At 36.3% G+C, this 21,090-nt stretch overlaps 1 protein-coding gene across 1 annotated transcript in view; it reads left to right on the top strand.

Moving 5' to 3' along the window:
* PARG (poly(ADP-ribose) glycohydrolase) overlaps positions 1–21,090 on the top strand; it is a 100,440-nt gene that overhangs the window by 68,386 nt on the left and 10,964 nt on the right. Inside the window, exons 10-16 of the mRNA XM_075217000.1 lie at positions 6,377–6,456; positions 6,537–6,597; positions 8,670–8,745; positions 12,334–12,481; positions 15,828–15,906; positions 17,258–17,366; positions 20,868–20,973. Coding sequence (XP_075073101.1) covers positions 6,377–6,456; positions 6,537–6,597; positions 8,670–8,745; positions 12,334–12,481; positions 15,828–15,906; positions 17,258–17,366; positions 20,868–20,973 — 659 coding nt within the window. The remainder of the gene's footprint in view (positions 1–6,376; positions 6,457–6,536; positions 6,598–8,669; positions 8,746–12,333; positions 12,482–15,827; positions 15,907–17,257; positions 17,367–20,867; positions 20,974–21,090) is intronic.

The raw sequence follows: 21,090 nt of genomic DNA, 5'->3' as shown, positions 1-21,090 counted from the left end.
AAAGGCCTCATTAATATTCATAAACAAGTTGCACTAGTATTACTTAGGTGCTTTGCTGCTGTTTTATACATTACTATTAAGTAAACAACTGGGATTTGTAAACTGACGCAGTCGGAAAAGCTTGCTGCACAGCAAATTCATATACTGTTTTGTGACATGGAAAGAGTATTTATATTAAATGTCTTCTAGTGTATGTATATGAAACAGCTTCTAGTAGCAGTGGCAGTCATACGTTTGCTTGTTTGTTTGTTTGTTTTTTCAGGGGGGTAATAATTATTTCTATGTACACTTACTGTTTGAAGGATAACTTGAAGGAGCTGCAGGGAGCCACCAGGAAAGTTTGTAATTGTATTTTGCTAACTTGTGCATAGTTTTTGAACTCGTTCATCGAAGCGTTCACTCATTAACAATGAAACAGACACACGACAACCTCTAAATAACACACCACCCTTAACAATAATACTTGCCCTATATTCTAAAAAAAACACCCCTTTGCCCACATAACATCACCCCATGTCACTTAGTTATCTTCCAAAGCCGATTGTGGCAGTCACCCATGTAGCGAAAGGTTAAGCAGACAGGTAGGATGAGTGGGGGTGACTGGGATGGGTGAAGGGAGGTGGAGGATGGAAAACAGAACTAGAAAGGAGGTGGCTGGTCCTGGGAGAGGATGCAATGCCTGGGTCTGACCTATTTAGAACAGGGCTGACCCCGAGAATTCCGCACAGCCCAACGTTAAATGTTTAAACCTGGGACCCCACTCAACCGACTATTATTTTATTTTTTTAAATAATAATATTAATAATACAACAAAATGCTTGCCTCAGACGGTGCACCACCTTGTCAGTGCAGGCCCCTACCCTTCTGATGGCGGCCCTGATAGTAGGTGATACTTTTCTAACTTCTCCAATACTTTGAGGGAAAGGAAATAGTTGAGAGACCCCTAAAGTGTCAGCAGAATGCTTATAACTGATGTGATGAAGGAGAGCTTTGCCAAAGCAAGTCTGTCTCCATGACCATACAGATTATCTTCACATATCTCTCAGTTAAGTAGTACCTGCGTTTGCTTGTAAATATTTTGAAGGTGTAGTCTTGCATGTTTAGTATATGCCACTTTATATTTGTAAATCTTCATTAAAAAACATACCCATTAATGACTTGTAAATGTGCAAAAAGTATCCCATAGATGTTTCTAAATATTTAGACCCTCTAAATAGAATTAAATATATCTTCAGAACCATTTTAACCTACTGCAAGAAAGTCTTAATTTCCCTTAGATATTGTCACTTCACTCCTCAAGTCTGACCCTGAAAGGGTTATACCTCCATTCAAATCCAAACACACTTTGTTTTTATATATTGAATTAAACTTTATGGCTTCTAAACCTTTTGTTCTGTATGCACTACAGTATTCTGCATGCCTAAATATCTATTAAAAGATTTCTGATTTGATTAGCATTGATTCCCCTGAAAGATGGAACACAGAAGATAAACAGCCTCTTGCTTGGCTGGCAGTTGGGATGCCTGCATCTGTCTCCCTGTTAAATTGTAGCAGGGTTACGTGGCAGCTTGACAGAAGCTCTTACAAAAAGAGAGAAATAAATATGAAAGAGATCTGACTCACTAGAGGAAAAATCTTCCCTGCAAATAATTTGTCAGTGACATAATTTCATAAAAAGCATTGCCTTGCTGCTCAATTTATTTATCAATGTCCCTTAATTGGAAATTTTCTGAACATTTGAATTTCTTCATTCATGACTCCAGCTGAACAGATGTATGCACATCTAATGGTCAGGGGGTGGTGGGGGGGCACAACCTGCCAATATAATAAAATGAACAGTAAACCAACACCATAAAACTATTTTCTTACTGTCATTTGACATGCGTTTTAACATACGTTTTAGAAATGGATGTACACTTTTAAACCTCTTTGAAACTTGTGAAAATCCTGATGTCCATGCTCTCACTTGGTATAATGATTTCTAGTTTCACATCCGTTTGCATTAAACCTATGTGTAGTGCCAATGGTTGTCACTTGGTGCTTTTTATGTTGAATTTGAAACTGTGTTTAAGGACCATAAAAGTATAGGCAGCAATGCAGTTTAAATCTATGAGCAAGTTAAGAACTGGGTCAGGTTTTTAATACGTTGCTGGCAGCATTCTGGGAAATTGAAAAAAACAGCTCATGTCAAATGCTGTTCAGTAGGTATCAATTTGGTTATGGTAGAGTGTGTCATACATACCACTTTGAGCACTCCGTAAAATTGGTTGCCTTTAAAACGGCAGCACTTTTTCAGCAGTAAAAACTCTTGTGAAATCTGATAAGGGCGTTTAAAGCACCCGTGTACCACCACATTTTTTCTTGAAATCTTTTCGTATGATTTATTTGTTGGAATTATAAAAAAAAAACTTTCTTTTTATTTTGTCATGTTAAACAGACAAATTGAAGCACCCTCACCATCATTTTTCTTGTATATGCAGACAAGAACTTCTTCTATATGTTTGTGCTTAAAATTCCATTGTGTTCACAGAAAAAGGCAAAATTTGACATGCGGTTGCATGCTAGCAATAGCAGGTCACAGTTGCTAGTGTAGCCTATTCCTACGGGGATCCACTAAAGTACTCTACCTGGTGAACAAAAAAAGGGTATTTGACTACATGAGAAAATAATCTCTTTTTAATCATAATTCATATTGCAGATCTGTAACTAGACATTTTTAGTTTATTGTGTGGGAAATGACATTGGGAGCCTAGTGGGAGTAGATGCTGTCTCTAGTCGGCGGTTGACCACCATAGGAACAGTGGCTAAGTTACTCTTAGGACATGCCTAGCCCTTTACAAGCACTAGACTGCCCTCCAATCACCCCCCGAACGCTCCATACTTTCTCCACATTTTGTCAGCATGAAAGGGTGTGGGTTTCTAAATGCAAGCTGACCCCTACGCTTTACTATTAAATGCAGCAGAAATACAGCACGCACCACTATTAGGAACAGGCAGCTCCCCTTCCTAAGCAGAGCAGCATGAAGCAGGACATGAAGTCCTGACAGTGTGGGGGAGTCCAAAAATTAGGGACGTTCTCACCAAAATTGGAACATTTGGCAGTGTTCTTGCAGCTTTGACTGCTTGGTGTTGGTGTCTTAAGTTCAGTTGCTGCTTGGACAGACCTTGAATGTTGGGCCCCAGTTTGGAAAAGAGATATATGTACTATTTACTTTCTGGAAAGCTGAGCAACTCTAGGCCTCCCTCTCTCCAAACAGCACATTATTAAATCAATAGCAAACACAATAATTAATTATGATTCCTTCCCCCAACTACCCCAAAATGAAATTATTACTGGTTTAATTAATTAACTTATTAAAATGAAAGCAGTCTGCTTCTGTGGAGACTTTTTTTTTTTTAGCTAGATTATATCAGCAGTGGCATTGATGTATCCAATTGCAGCCTGCCAAGCTCTGCTGTTGTGAATAACTTGGGCAACATAGACACTGGGTGAAACAACTGCATTTTACCCACAATGCTGAGTGAAAGTGGATAGAATGCCTGTCATTATAGTGATAATTTAACCCAATGATAAGCATATTCATTACACTCTCTGAAGAGCAGGATACCCATAAATTAGAACATGCTCCTCTCCAGGTATGACCTGCTCTTTACGGAGAACATGTGTACAATAGGCATCACTGAGCACATTTTTGTTCTATTAACTGCTGCTCTTACATTTTAATGTATGCAGCATAAAGAATAAGAATATACTCTGAGGATAGCATACAGGACAAGAAATGAGTGTATGTTTGTTATATTTATCTTCTTAGTGTTTGCTGGGCCGTGGTCAAATTTGCTCTATTTCCTACTTCTTATTAAACTGAAACCATTTCACAGTAAGTCACATCTGTTGCCAGAAGTTGCATACAGAGAAGCCTTCTTTCCGACAGACATATTCCCTGTCTGGACCTTAACACTAGGCTTAAATGATCACTAAATCTAAAATACAAGTTGTTTTATATGCTAAAGTTTCAGCTAGTCAGAGCCCAAAATATGTGCAATAAGGGTTTGCTTCTGGGTAAGATTATTTTTTTTCTTAATCATTTGACAGGACACTGCATACCCCAGAATGCATTACTCTTGTATATGTTCTCAACAGCTCTATTCTAACTGCAGAAGGTAACTGAAATGAAAGGATAAAGACAGTCAATCGTATAAATCCTGATCTGCCTAAAACTACCTTTTTTTGTGGCTTCTGTTTTCATGGACACCAGCCATATCCTCTAATCAAATCTAGAGCTGTATTAACAACAGTGGAAGCGTGGTCCAAGGAGAGGGTTCAGTCACCAGAAGCACAGGCCTTGCACCTTGAGCGGTGGCATGTGTTGCACAGTCCTAGTTACCGTTACAGGCCTGTTCTGCTAAAATTAAACATTTGTGAGTCACTTAGAATGATGGCTTTGCACTGCTGCGCTTTTTCTTTGCACATTTTGTTTATACCGCCCATGTGCAAAATATTGTAATTTGTATAATTTTGCGTTATGTTGGAATAGCTTACTGGGAAGCAGGTTAATTAGTTTAAAAAAAAAACTTGTACAGATGTATATTCAAATATTTGTACAGAAATGTAGGTTTTCATGCATAGTTTTGGCTATATCTATGTGTGCCCACTTTTGCATGGCTTATTATTTATTTCCCAGATCATCATTTTGGTGAGGTTGTTGTGGGAGTAAATCCAAACAGGCTTGAGAAAACTGTTGAGGAATCATTGCAGATAAGCTAGATTTGTACTTTTTCATTTCACACAGTTTTCCTATAAATTGCTTTATGTAGTATGGTGTTGGAAAGTATTACACTACGAACGCTTTGTGGCTCTGTTTGTTTTGCCTAAGTTTTAGATATATTCAGAAGGTGAAGACCATTGGTTTCTGATGTCTGTACTATAAACAGCTTTTTGTTTCTTTTTATTAAAGCTGAAGGGGAAAATTAGAAGAAGTTAAATGGGTACATTGATACCAATTACCCAGGAAAAAAGCACATTCTCCAGTGATGGCTTTAAATTGATATAATGAGGTCCAATCGGCATCAAATTATAGAAACTGTCCAATTTGTGTAGATAAATGTGGGGATCAGTGTAGAAAAACCATTACCTAATTGCTAAAAGACTTTGTTGACTAGAATGCTTTTAGTTCATCTTTGTTCCAGGTCAGTGACGTTGCAAGCGAGAGGCAGGGGCTTGCTTGTTTAGTTCTTATAGTTTTACAATGGTAAATAAGTTTTTTGTTTTTGGCTATTCATTTCTATTTTCAGTGCGGTAACCCAAGTTCAAAGATTAATGCTGTTCTCAATTATTTTCCCAACTGTCTTGATTTTTCTCCCTTCTTCTGCTTACTCCTAACACAGAGTTATTTTCTTCCTGATAGCTTCCTGAGCAGGTCCTTGTTCTCTGGCTACTCAACCCTACTGCTCTCCCCCACCCCCACCAGAAAAAGTTGATTTGTACTTGTTAATAGTTTAGTTTTGTTAGTCATAACTCCCAACCACTTATAATTATTATTTCTTAAGCCAAAGATTTTTTTTGGTGTCTGAAAATTTGTCCTGGACATGACCAAAAATGTGCAATTACCATGTAGGTCTCACAAACATATTTTTCCCTTGCGCTTATAATAATTTTTCACTTATGGTATACACTTTTATTTATTATTATATTCACTTTTAAATTTAACATGACCATCCAGACAATCTAACTGTGTGCACATGGAAAATTATGGGGTGTCCTGAATGACTCAAGAAGATTGTTGTTAAGCATTAAATTAAATTGATCACAATCTTTCAAACATGTAGCCCAAAGGGTTCTTCTTTTCTATTGTTTGAAACCATTGTAAAGACATATTGGCTTTTTATGTTACTGCATTTGTGCTTGTAGATGCTTTTGTTCCCCACTAGACTCCTGGGGCAAATCTTTATTTTAACAGGAAGGCATCATTAATGTGTTGGCTTAATCTTGCTTTAAGCTTAGACACATAATGCAGTCTCCATGTTATTTATTATAAGGGGTGAACACTGTGTGGCATGGTTTGTACTTTACCAATAGGCTGCAGGTCATAAAAGGCAGACTTTACAAAAAATACAATGTACCAAAAGCTTTCATGTCACAATTGCTTTTCTCTCTTTTGTGTATGTTCAGTCCACTGTTAATCAGCCTGTGTTTTGGATGCTTTCTGCAGTACACATAAAATACAATTTATTTGGGAGTCTGATATTATGGCTTTTGTTTTCATGGGAATGATTTTCTTATGTAACTGTGTTCAATAATTCGAACAACAAACAGATTGTTTATTGTGAAATTGCAACTTTTTTGGAACAAGTAAAACTCCGAAACTTTTCATTATAGATTGTTTGAAGGAAAAAATCCAAGGAAGGCAGAAAAGCTGAAGACCTTATTCTGTTACTTTCGAAGAGTCACTGAAAAAGGTAAGTTTGACATTCCAGCCTTGGAAAGTTTTTGAAGTCTTTTATCAAATATTTAGATTTGCTATTGTTTTCTTTATCAGTGCCTACAGGTTTGGTGACATTCACGCGGCAGAGCATTGATCGGTTTCCTGAGTGGGAGAAGTGAGTAGGTTTCCTTTCCGTTTTCATGTGTTCATTTGGGGCACCACGATTAGTTAAAAAATGGATGACTGATATCATGCCAACCAGTATCTATTGTGTTTCTTATTTTTTTCAGTTGACTAAAGTTATTACTTGGTTTTCCAATCTGTGAGTAAGTGTATATTGAGTACTGTTAAGTAGACCCTAAAACTAGCAGCTGACATGAAGAAATGGCCAGACTGGAGCCATACAAATTTCTCTGAGGTTTTTGAGATTTAGTTGGCCATTGATCATCCTGGAGGTGTAGATTTTTTGACCTGATAGCTAAATAATTGAATCTATGGGCCATTTGGCTACACACAGTGGTCCAAAATGTAGAAGCTTAGCAAAAAAAATCAGTATAAAGGCATTCGGTTTGTAACTGGTGTGCATTCATATCATCAGTGAACTCTCTGGTGACTTTTCATTATCCTTGGGGGAAGGGGCGGTTAATTCACCGTTGGGTAGTATAGGAGCCTCTTGCAATGTGCTGCAGTGCACACCACCGATTTATTATGGTTGAGAATTCTTTGCTCATTTTTGCTTGTACCTCATATGAGGTGCAAGAAAAATTAGCAGAAATTTCAACACAAACAGCATTGCAGTGTGACATTGCAGTCAATGTAATTCTTCCCTTAGAATGTACAGTACAGGATACGTCATGCCTTTATATTTAGTGTTAATACAATAAGCACTATATTCATTCTTAGTGTGCAGCTATCAGCTATAGTAAATATGCAGAAACTGTAAGGAGCCTTATATATTGAAATAATATGTGTATTTGTAAAAAATATTCAAGTTTTGATGCCGTTAATGCAGTATTCATTAGGAACCCTTGATTCACTTTATTAGTTTTTTCTTTTACAAAATTGCCCACGATAGTTTCTCGAGTTAGAAACACTTCAGTGTTACATATCATCTAATATATAAATGCTCAGTGGCGTCTGTGTGTGTGTGTGGAAAAAAAAAACCAAGTTGCAGCGCCACTGCTGGGCAGAGTTATACACTGACCTACTAAATTCTTAGTGTGTGTGGGAAAAAAAATTCCAAAAAGGGCTGAAATTTGGTAGGGCTCAAACTCATTTTCGTGAGATAATTTTACCTCATGAACACACATGTGTAGAGGCATGCGTTAGTGTGTGTGTGTGGAAAAAACTATTTTCTCAGAAAGGGCTCATCCAATTGACCTGAAATTTGGTATACTGACATTATTTGACAAAAAAATTAGAATAGTGAAGTCAGTTAACTTCCATCATCCCCCCTTCCCCCCGTGGGAGGGGTAGTAAAGGCTAAATTTACGAGTTGAGGGGTCAAACTCATTTTCGTGAGGTAATTTTACCTCATGAACACACATTAAAAAGGGCGCTTGCGTCGGGAAGTAACGATCTTCCCCTGAGGAGGCCTGGGCTAGGCCCAAATGCATGACAAGAACCTTTTTAAGACCCTAAGTATCTTGATTTGACTAGAATGCATGAGTATCATGCACGGGTTAACTTGTATTCTAATAATCATATAAATTATACTTATTAACAGTATTATTAAGAAGAACATACTTTTATTTTCCTTGATGTAAAATGAAGATAAATATACCAAAATTGCTGTCAGCTGTAAGATCTCTGTTCATGCCTATCTTACATTTTGCTAATATTGTACATTCCCTACTACAGTATAATTACATTTTGGTGTGCTTAATACAGGTATGTTCTAAAATGCATGGGAATTAGTGTGTTTTATGGATAAAGTTTTTGTTTTTTTTTTCCACAATTTGCTGTACACAATTATCAGTCCCTCCCAGACCGCTCCTCAGTCTTCTCCTGAATCATTTATTTAACAGTACTTCTCACTGTGACTGTAGGCAGGTGATGGCACTTGAAGATTGTTTGAGTGTGTAAGATATTCTCCTAACAGCAGCTACTGTTTACTTTTTCTTTTTACTGGTTTTGCAGAACTTTCTTTATTATGAGATCCCTTCCCATGTAACAACTTATTTTTGCCCAGTTGTCACTCCGAACACTGCACGTACACGTTTGTTACATTATATTTTATTTATTAAGGTCACAAAAGAAGCTGCGCAAGCTCCACATTACGTGTGAAGGAACAATTGAAGGTAATGGACATGGTATGCTGCAGGTGAGTATTAGGAGTTCCTTGACAGTGATGTATACCTATTTAGAACAATAGAACTGTATAGTCACTTTATGCAAAACTTTTCTTTATACATGTTAATTTAAAAATGAATGGAGCCATTTTAAAGAGAAGGTAGTGTATACTTTTTCAAGAGGTTGTACAGCAACTTGTTGATTCTTCTGCATTAGGTTTGAAATAAGGATGAGGTGTTCATTGCCTTAGGGGGTGGCGTATGATTGGTTGTTCATCACTGATCATATGCTGCCCTCTATGGTAGCGACGCCAGTTGTTGTGAAAAGCATAGTCATCAAGGGAACGTGTATAGCCCCTATCATTTAAGACAAGAAATTACAACACAAAATGACATATGTGTTCTTCAAATAAGGACATGTGTACAGTGCTTACAACCTCAAGTAATGATTTGTCAACTTGCTGTGTTTAAAAACAGAACATTTTATAATTTCCCTCCCTAGTGCCAAGAACCTCTTTTTGTTTACACTACAAGAATACTTATTTAGTTTGTCTCCTCTCTCTTACCTTCTTAATAGGCCACTTGTACTAGGAAGGAACTATGAGGAAAAGGAATAGAATACCTATTAAAAGATACAGAAATTGTAATAAAAATTGCTGTGATGATATATAGTTTGTTATTATTGTACTTTGGAATGACAAAAATGTCAATTTGTGATGAAAGGTTTATATTCAGATGCTTCGTGCATATTGATATTCACTCTGCTCCTTTCATAGTCATACAAATAGAGGAGGTCTGCAAATAGAGACTTGTTGTATGGGTAAACATGAATTGGGCCTCTCCAGCTAGCAATAAAGATGTTTGTTGACTATGATTATTACGTATTTTTCTTTTTGTTTTTGTATGTTTTACGTTAACTGTGATAATTGGCTAAAATGTTGTGCTCATTTTAAACGCCCCCTTTCACTACCTTAACTCCAGTAATTATTCTGATGGTTTATCTGTAGTTGTCCAAAAAGAGGTTTTGAATAATGTACTGCTGCTGTATTTCAGCAATAGATTTTCCTCTTTTGGATTTGGATGGCAGCTAGCTGTGCGTTTGACGCTTCTCCTCAGATGCTCTAATTTAGTAATGCCTTGTACATCAGCACAGAATAATAAATTCCCATTCCGAATGTTTTGACAGAGCCAAAGTGGTCCCTAGGACCTTTCCTCCCACCATATGTTGTAGGCCAGTGATCCTTTTCTTATAAATGACATGGAATCATATGGCATGGACAGCTAAAGGTCAATAGGTTTGGTTGTTGATGTGAGATTGATAGTTCTGTCTTTGCAAACTGTGTTTATCAGGGCATGGAAGTGTGATATGAAACTTAAAGTCTTTGCTGTCGGTTAGATGAAGAGCTTTCTGTTCCTCACTGTCTTTCTTTGCATATATTTTGATTATCATACAGTGTTACCAGTTTCATCCCTAATGTTATTGTTTAGCTGTTCAGTTCGCTATTGAATTTAGGGCCTTCTAAAAGAGACTCAAATTTCATATAATCCTGCTGTAATATTAATGCGGTTGCTGGCTCATTTGCATTCTGTACAATGTCCACTCACCTAAATAGGGCCTTGATGGATTTGGTGCATGTTTCCTTCTAAATTTTCACAATTCTCGGCAAATGTTATTTGGGCATTTAGTGGTAAAACTGGGAATGTTATATCTTTCAGTTGTCCCATTAGTTAAAGCTTAATTTATTCTCATTTTTGTATTGTGTAGATGTAATGGAAAAAAGTTGTGGGGGCAAGTCTTTCATATATTATTTTTTTTGGTTTTGTTTCCAGGACCACCTAATTTACCTAAAATGTATGCACAGATCTTATTTATTTCTGTCCTGGGTGGAAAGAGCTGAGGTTTTTAAAAAGATCTTCTATCCTAGATTTTATTGTTTTGTTTTTTTTATTGCAATTTTTTTTGTTATGTTTTGCTATAAATAGTAGAAAAGTATGTACAGAGAAGTACAAATGAAAGGGTATTTTTTCCTATTTATTATGTGCTTTAGTGTGATAGTTGACACTGAAGCTTATTATACACACATGTTGTGCTTACTGTATAGGAGTACACTGCAGATATGTACTAGAATTTTTGTGCTTGAATTTCCCCAATACAGGTGGTGATGATGGATCTGTCTCTATTGCATTGTATAGGAAAGATGCAGATGGACACTGCATATTCATTTAATTTGCCCTACCATCATCATGCTATTGCCCCTAACCTGAACTGTCAATAATCTCCCATTGAAGATCTTTATCAAGGATCAAATTGTCAGCATAATACGGCAAATGCAGTTTTGGACCAACATTATGCCTAGATTTCTGCTGCGGTGCAGTGGGTTATGGAGCTAGGTGGATGCATTTGCAGGAAAAGAGAAATTTTCACAAGTGAGGGAATATGTTTTGTGGAGCAGTGCAGAAATATTTTTTTCTTTTTTAGAGCAACACTTTTGAAATGAGATAAGGGTGGGGAGGATACCTTTCGTTAATTCACTTGTGAGCAATGTAATAAAAAGATTCACACACACAATTGGCAAATGTAATAAAGGCAGTCCGAATGTCTACTCACTCTATGATTAATTTAAAATATAAATGAGGCTAAACCGTGCAGTATATTTGGACAAATCATATATTTTAGTGGAAGGGCTAGCACTAAAGTGGTTGGAAGCTGGGCTTTCATTCACAGAACGTCTAGGTTGTGGTAATGTCTCCTGGGAGATGGGTGGTAGGTGTGCACCTTGATATACAGAGACCACACCATTCAGCCACACCTATGCTATTTTATGCTTGGCTGCGTTTTGTAAATAGCCTCCAGTGAATTTAATTGCAAAATACAGGAACCACCTTATTCTTACTAGCAATAAACACCTCACCTGATTTGTCTATAACTTACTCATTGCTGTCAGAATTCCAAACACCAACACGTGTGCTCACCAATCGTGATACTTTGATAACATCTGTCTCTCACTGATTGGTCAAAACAGAATAAATTGAAAGTGAAAAGGGACAAGCAGAACATAAAATTCAGGTTGAAGTCTGATCTTCAGAGCCTAAAAACTCTCTATTGCCATAAATGCATATTCAGTTTTACATTTAGTGGTACCAAAATGGAAAGCTATTCACACAAACAAAAATATTTTTATCTTCAAGAAAACACAGAATCCTCTTTCTAAACATATTCTGTATGGAGCTAATGATTCTAGTCCACAATATGTATCACCTTCTTTTCTACTTTATTAAAGCACATGCCTCTCCATTAACAATGAACAATGCACATTTCCAAACTCATTCTGAGTTATATAATCATTTTAGACACTGGCCAAAATGAGACATATTGAAATGTACTGTTACTAAGATAACAATTCTGTTTGGATACAGATTATAAAATATTATTGCACAATGTTGTGCAAAATTCCAATTGAAACAGAAATGTTGATAAAATACTTTTCAAAATTAATGGCTAAAAGCAGGCCAATTTTCTTGAATTAAGTAAACAAAAATATTTTAGTTAGCTGTATTTCCACAGTAGATGCTTTTACTTATCACATGTAGCTTGACCCTAATAACTTTTTTCTGGACAGGTGGATTTTGCCAATCGCTTTGTTGGTGGTGGTGTGACCGGCGCAGGTCTTGTGCAGGAAGAGATTCGCTTCATCATCAATCCTGAACTGATAGTATCGCGCCTCTTTACAGAAGAGTTGGATCCCAATGAGTGTCTTATTATAACAGGTCAGTCTGCTTCATTGCAATCCATAGGAAATTCGCTTTTTGTACAAAGAAAAAAAAAAAAAAAAGAGAATCCATTAGAGTGACAATCACTATTATTGATAATGGTTTAAGTGGGTATTGTTATAGCTAAGTTTTTGCCAATCAGTTTGAAGTTAAACTCATAAGCCAAAGATATAAATGTGAGCTCTTTATTCAGGCATGCTAGCATGTGGACAGCACTCTAACAAGAGTCTGAACATCAACAAAGCATTTTCACACTTGTACACATTTCTTGTCACTGGGCATATTTCAGTAATACACCCTGTTTTAGGACCCCCCTACAGAGTTTTGACATTGCAGGGGTCCACAATACATGTGGTTTTCTCATAAATTGTACAGTTAAACACAAAGAATGTGCTTTATACTTTTCTTTGTTAGCATAGTTGATCTTAGTTATCTTTCTCTGCAGGATAATAACTTATATTAAACATTTAAAGCATAAGTGTGTGTGTGTGTATGTATGTATATATATGTGTGTGTGTATGTATGTACATATGCGTGTGTGTATGTATGTATGTATGTATATATGCGTGTGTGTGTGTGTGTATGTATTTATGTATGTATGTGTATATACATATATATATATATATATATATATATATATATATATATGTGTGTGTGTATGTATGTGTATATACATCATGAATTCATCCAAATTCCATTGCTTTTCGAACAGTATTATACCTGCATCACAGAGTTTTAACAATATAATTACATAACAAGATTTGTGATGTAGTGTAGCTGCATGGTTGGTTTGCATAGCTTAGAACAGTGTTTGTTTTTGAGTATTTTACAATGGATGTCTACAATGCAATATAAATGCATATGTTCTGTCAAACTACCTGTTGTTTAATATATGCATTTTGAAGAACAATTTACTTAGAAGTATGCTTTCCATTGACTGTTTTGATTTGAAATCAGTGCCTTGTGAGTGGGGTTCAGGATGTGGTTCAAGAACTAGCAAACGATGGTGACCCATTTCCCGATGTGCCTAGCAGTTCCCCAACTTCTCCCTCCTTGTAGAAGCAGATGCACTGCTGAATAGCAAGGAAGACACTGCACACCTTTAGTCTTTTCCTGGAGAAATTGTAGCTTAATAGTTACCTGCCTGTATCAATAAACATATCCCTCATAGGGATGAATCACTGACTTGTCCCTGCATACAGTCTACTGAAGCGCACTCTGTGGACATTATATCATGGTACTGTCTAGGTACCATGATCATGTTCCAAGTTCTTAATGCAATTGAGAAACTTGGGATCATTGCCACCATAACAAGGAAATGCAAATTAGTGCAGACTACTATATACCGAACAGACCGGCTCAAAGCATGACAACAGCGTTGTGCACACAAAAAACGGGCCTTTACCGCCAAAATCGGGATAGTTGGGACGTGTGCTATGTAGAGACAGAGGTTTCTATAATAAACACATGATCCTCCAGGTACTATTATATTTACTTTTCACCTGATTAACACCAGTTTTGTAAAAGACAAGTAATAAGTAAGTTGGCAAGTGGTTTTTTGAGATTCTAATTCTCAAATAATAAAATTGTTTACATTTAACATTGAATCCCATGATTTCTTTTAGGTGACATTGTACCCTCTGCTGTAATATGAATTACTAATATTTTTTAATGGATTTTTTGTGCTTACTTAAAGTACTTTTTTCCCAATTCACTTTAGTTTATTAGTGTTTTGTTAATGAATTACAATGATGCAATGTTCTGTCCCATTAATGGAAATGGCCATTTCATCATCCTTGTTATGTGGCTGGCTGGCTTCCATCTCCCTTCTCTGGCCAGTCCTCTCCTTCTGCCACACTTTCTCTTCCCGATAAATTACATTCCTTACGACAGAGGCTTCGTGACTTGAGTCTAATGGATGTAACTATGCATCTTTAATTTGCACAAGAGCTTGAGAAATTAGAAATAAATTAAATTTACTGTGATTTTTGCTGCATCTGCTTACTATGAGATTGGTAATGGTTATTGCAGTAGTCAGTCTTTAACATTTCCCAGCCTTAAGAGGTCTGAGCAGGAGCTCTGGAAGATCTCTTGTGCATTCAAGGACTTGGGTACCAAGCTAATTAGTTTACTTTATACACATCTATTGTTGATTGGCTATACAATTCAGCTCTGTTTTTGGTAATGGCAATTATATAGCGTTTGCAAAAAAAACCAACACAAAACAGTTTTTTGTTTTTTTTCAGGTTGTCCATTCCAGATATTTACGGTTTAGCAGTGAAATAGTCATCATTTAATAAGTGACAGTTCAGCTGTAACTAAGACCTACGTACATATATGTTGTATGTCTTTTAACTGTAAATTGTTGTGACCTCTACTTAAGCAAGTTGGAATCGCTTCCCTAAAGTTCTCATATTCTAGATAGATTGCAGAGTAGGTTTGTCTCACAAGTGGCTATAGGCTGTACAGAAAATTGGAGAACTTATTTCATATTAGGTGTAGGGAACATCTAGGCTAAAAAGGTATACCGACAACTTCTATATTTCAGAATTGGGACTCTGTAATAGAAGCTACCAGATTAAAAAAAATGTAAATCACCAAGCACATCCATTCCCGTCCCCCTAAAAACACCCCTTCAATGCCACCCGGAACTGCCACTTGTACTTGTGACATTGAATGAACGCCTGTTATTTCCAAACTGTACTGAAATCGGACCAAAAGTCCTGATCCGCAGAACAGTCCCCTCAAATCAGGATTGTCCTGCCTCAATTGGGACAATGAGAGGTATGCTTTTACCCTTGTGTGATTTGATTTGGTTTCAGTCACTGTAAAAGAAATACCCAGTTTCATAAAAATGTTTCTACCATGTAAACCTGATTCAGAGTGGAACGTAAGCGTAACTTGTGATTGAAAAAAATGCATATTCATATGTACGCCATATTCAGAGTTGAAGATGCTTTCAGGTCTGAATGATTAGCAGATGCACCTGCTTGACAACAGACACACCCCTCAGACACTTATGTCCATCTTACAAACATGTACAAAAACCTTTTATTTTGTTTTACAAACATAATTGCTATGAATCATCACTTAAACTTGAACCACCTAGCTAGTATAGCAGGAACAACTTCCCGACATGTACAAAAAAATAATAATAATTTTTATATATTTGCTACAACACACTCCTAATCTATTTCCAAGGAACTACAAAGTCTCATTAAGCAGGAATTGAATATATTTTATGTTAGACAATTTTGCTATTATGTTGTTTTGATCTTATTTTTGTGTTTGTTTTGTGTTTAAAGGGTATTAAGTTTTATTGCTTGACTATATTTATGTGTAGGTGCAGAGCAGTATAGTGAATATAAAGGCTATGCTGAAACCTACAAATGGAATCGTGTTCATGAAGATGAAGCTCCACGGTATGTTGAATATTTTCTTTATGTGTTTGTGTCTCTTGATGACGAATGACTTCCCATTGAACATCCTAGTACATGTAGTGCATTACCTCTGAAACATTGTGAGGGAAAGCTATTCCATAGGTAACTGTCAAGAAAAGGTAGTGATACATATACTAAATAAAAGGAGATACTAACCAAATGATTGAACTCTACCTCACAGTTTTGATATTAAGGTATTACCTGGTCCTCTGTGTTTTTTTTATTTAACTTTTAAACCATAAAAACATGCTACATGCTAGTTAAGTAGCAGAAGCTAACTAGTCATTGTACAGTGTAAAGTGATCCTTAAAGCCATTTAATCCTGTAAAGTAAATAATCTGTTTTATTTGCAGTGTTCAGTCACTAATAGTTAGGCAACTTACAATGAGAGGTGTACAACTTGTAGCAGGTCCCTAACTTTTAGGAAGTGACAGTTATCTCCAGCCTTGTCCTCGTCAACACTCTCACCGGTATTAATGAGAGAATCACTGACCTGATGTCAGCTGGTCCTTTGGTGGAAGGACTGAAATGCAGTGGAAATGTTGTTTTTGGGATAAAGTTCATTATCATGGCAAAGAGGGAAATTAATTGCAATTCATCTGAGCTCTCTTTGACATTCTGTTGTATATGCAAATTGCCATCATATAAAGTGAGACATCAGACTTTGTGAAAAATAATATTTGTGTCATTGTCAAACCTTTTGGTCATGACTCTATGGTGTATATTTACTAAACTGCGTGTTTGAAAAAGTGGAGATGTTGCCTATAGCAACCAGTCAGATTCTAGTTATCATTTGTTTAGAACATTCTATAAAATGACAGCTAGAATCTGGTTGCTATAGGTAACATCTCTACTTTTTTATACCCGCATTTTAGTAAATATACCCATATGTCTCTTTCTGGAGCAAATCTTGCTGACTATAATTTACAATGTTTCGTCTTCAGAGCAGAATTGGAACCCCACAACCTTAAACATTTCAATTAGACTTAAATAACTAAAACATGTGTACTCCTTTTTATAAGAGATGAAAATATATTGGTTGGCAATTCCATGCAAACAGCAGTTTTCATGAAATATGACAACATAGGGTATTGTTTAATTCAAAAAAAAAATTTAGTGCAGAATTCTGTTTTTACAAATATCACCTGCGATGATTCAGACATAAAAATAATAAACATTGTGTTTGAGAGTTTGAAGTGGTTTATATTATCCCAACTGAATGAATAGAAAAAAAATGTATGTAGCGTATGTAGATGGTAAAGTTTGTTCCTTGCAAAACTGTTGTTTTATACTGTCGTCCGGGCCAATTTTTAACTCTTCTTCTCTTACGCAGAGACCATTGGCAGAGGCGAACTACAGAAATCGTTGCAATTGATGCTTTTCACTTCCGACATCATCTTGATCAATTTATCCCGGACAAGATTAAAAGAGAGCTAAACAAGGCATGACATTTTGGCATTTGTGTAGTGTCTCTTCAAGTGTCTCGTTAATCTAAATACTGACTACTAGAGAAAATGTTTGTATGAATTGAAACATAATGTTTGACATAGAAGAGAAAAATTTTAATTGGTTTGTGCATTTTTTTTCCAATAAAACCACATGGTAGCTTTGGTCACTGATATGTCACAGCCAGCAACCTCTGGGCAAACTAATTTTTGATTTCCAGTGCACCTCCCTTTTTAATGTTGTACCGAACGCTGAGCAACGTTTGTCACTTCCAGGGAAAAACTGCTGAGCTTGCTTTTAAGAAGAGAGCAGCAAATGCCTATGTGACTTTACAACACCACACCAGTTCCTTTACTGTGTGTGCGCACTTTTCTTATATGAAATATGTTTTTTATTGTATATATGACAATTCCCTATTCTTTAAGGATTAAGAGCCATTTTGATGAAATACAAGTATTATCTGGCAATGCAAGTGTTAAGATGCATGTTATTATATTCGTTTAATATTATATTAGATCAGGTCTTACTGTGCATTACAGAAAGATATTTAACACTGCATATAATTATAGAGATGAACTCTGCCTCAAGCAGTAATGATTTACAGTATATTAGTAATGTAATCTTTTTGTGCCACAGAGACTGTAATTAGTTTCCGTATTTTATTTTTACTTCTACCACACATAACAGTGAACAGATACACAGTAATATTCTCTCCCTAACTCCGTAATATCCAGTTGTGTTTCATACCAGATTGACTGGACTAGTTATTATATATTTTGTCATGTATTGGTTTCACAGAGAATAACTTTTTTTTACTGATACCAGGTATATATAGATATATGCATTACTCAAGTCTTCATGCAGCTGTATGCTCCAGACGCCATGTATACATTTTTATTTATTTTCAGAAAATGATACCCTGAAAAGATTTTAAAAGGCCTGAAACACTTTTGTTCACAACACCGACAGAGTAGAAGGGATTATGGCTAATTGTTTGTGAGCAATGACGAGAAGTTGGCTTCTGTGGCAGGAACTTCAAAACTGTTGTGTTTTGGTTTTGGTTTTTTTCTATACATAAACTGAACTTTTGGTTTCTCCTCTTCTAATCCCCCCCCCCCCCCCCCCTCCCCTCCGTCTCCACAGCATATTCCTGTATTTCCTTTCTCTTCTGCCTAATCTTAATCTAACATGATACCGAACAAACAAAATATTACAGATATTTCCCTCCCATAATGGACCACAGATATGGCGCTACAGTTCATGTTTCTGTGGCCTTATGGGAGATGAAATACAGTAGGTGGTCCAATCCTACGTAAACTGTATGCATCCCTGTGTTTCATTGCTTACCTGAGGGAAAATAAATTGTTTTTGTATACAGATATACATTCAGATTTAGAAAAATTGCTACACTCAGCGAAGTTATTGTACTTCATGCTGCAGTTATATCCCTGGAGCATGCCTAGTACGACATATATTTAGTTTGAAGTGTATTCTAAATTTGCTATTGTACCCATGGTTCAGATCAAGGAAGTAAATGATTTTGCCCACATCTTATGGTCCTTAATTACTATTTAAATAACTTCAAGGCTTGAAATATGCATTGCTGCGCCCCAGGGCATTCCTCTGCAACCACTTTTATGTGTTGCAAAGATTCCTTTTAATCAGTCATCTAGCTTTCTTGTGTGAAACATTGATTTTCATTACGCCTTTCCGCAGGTAAAATATTAGTCCATGTAAAATGTAGAAAGCCCCTTCTAATCAGTCAGCAACTCCGCATGAGAAGTACATTTCCATTTCCCAGCTTTTGCTTTGGTTAAGATAAATTTTGTTTTGAGATCTTGCTTGCCTTTAATAACAACATATCAATCATCCAAAAGTAGTCCTAAAAAGAAATGGCAAAAATAATAGCTACACAGGCAACTTATCCATTTTAAGAGTGCTTGTGACAGCTTAATTGGCATAGCAGTTTCACTAACAGTAACTACATTTCAAGTCAGACCAGCAGAGCTCAGTCATCTGAACAACTGCACCAGGCTCCTTATTCCGACCAGGACTGGTTAGAGAGTGGATGGGTTTCTCAGCACTGTGTTTATAAGGCTTGCACATTGTGAAATACATATTTTTGTTTAAATGAGCAATTTTTCTAGAGAACAGAAACCATTGCCTGAACTATTTTATCGGTATAAAAAAATTCTTCTTTGTTTTGCTCAGAGGACTGATGTGTCAATCTGTGTGATGTATTTTACAAATACAGAGACTGAATATTTCATTTTTTTTTCTTACTAATTTTTAAATTCAGTGTCTTTATGTGACTCCACATAAGAAGAAATTTTAGAATTATTACTGCAGGTTAGGTGTCAGGACTGACTCCACATTTTTGTAATGAAGTCGGTCAATAAGGGAGTCCTATAGGTTCATTAGGAGTTGTCAGAAAGCTGCTGATGCTAATCTCTGTGGAGGATTTGCTTAACATCACTGAGATCAGCTACCTGACATAGAGACCGGTGTGGTGATTTCAAAATTGAGTATCGAACATTGATCTTAAGTTGAGTAGTTCAGTATTGCTAAATGGTTTTGGGAAAAGACTTAACCAATGCCTGCTGTTATTTCATGGAACACAGGCTATTAGTCTCTGAGTAATCACCATTTGCTTTATTTGTTTCATAATATTTTCAACACGTTACATGAAAAGCAATGTAGACAATACAATTGACTTAAGTTTGCTAAAGCAGGTGTGCGTGAGCCATAAGCTCAGCTTACTCTTGTGAATAGTATTCTTATTGTCTTTTATAAGGCACATCAAAGGTTCCGCAGAGCTGTATATAGGGGGTTAGAACATACAACAAAATGGCAAAATTAAATAAATACAAACAACAAATCTAAATAATTATAACCCGGTAAATTGTCTAATTACATAAGGAAAACACTAGGACAGAGAGCCCTGCTCATGAGAGCTTACATTCTAGAGGGGATGGGCGGACACAGGGTGAAACTGAGTGGGGAAGCAGAGGTGGGATTTAAAATAATTTAGCAACATCTGATTTTTCTTAAAGAACCAGTGGATGTATAGATGTTTTTCTACTGTGACTACATTTTTATTGCCTGCTATTTCATTTCAATAAATGTTAACATTTTGCATGAAATATTAATTTTGCTGCAGGACATTCACAGTTTGACCTTGTCAGTTTATCACCTCGTACTTCAATGATATCCATGAAAAGATAGCACCTTCCTAACTTGTGTATTGTCATCATCATCTATTTATTTATATAGCGCCACTAATTCCGTAGCGCTGTACAGAGAACTCATTCACATCAGTCCCTGCCCCATTAGAGCTTACAAATCTAAATCCCCTAACATACACACATACAGACCATGAGAGACTAAGGACAATTTAATAGCAGCTAATTAACCTATCAGTATGTTTTTGGAGTGCTGTTAAAGCATTAAACAAGCAGACTTCATAAGAATTGTATTTTTTTTATTTCTTGCTTTAGGCCTACTGTGGATTTTTCCGTGAAGGAATCCAGCCAGAGAATCTGTCGGCAATCGCAACTGGCAACTGGGGTTGTGGTGCTTTCAAGGGCGATTCTAGGTTAAAATGTGAGTAATAAAATATTAAAAAGATAAAATTTTAAAATAGCTGTAAAAAAAAAAAAAAAAAGGTTTCCCTTTATTTTTGAAACATCACTTCTATTCTTTGTACTGACAGCGACCTGC

This window comes from Mixophyes fleayi, chromosome 6, assembly GCF_038048845.1.
Source record: "Mixophyes fleayi isolate aMixFle1 chromosome 6, aMixFle1.hap1, whole genome shotgun sequence".
NCBI lineage: Eukaryota > Metazoa > Chordata > Amphibia > Anura > Limnodynastidae > Mixophyes > Mixophyes fleayi.
The sequence above is the reverse complement of the archived record's forward strand: the minus strand, read 5'-3'. Positions and strand labels throughout refer to the sequence as shown.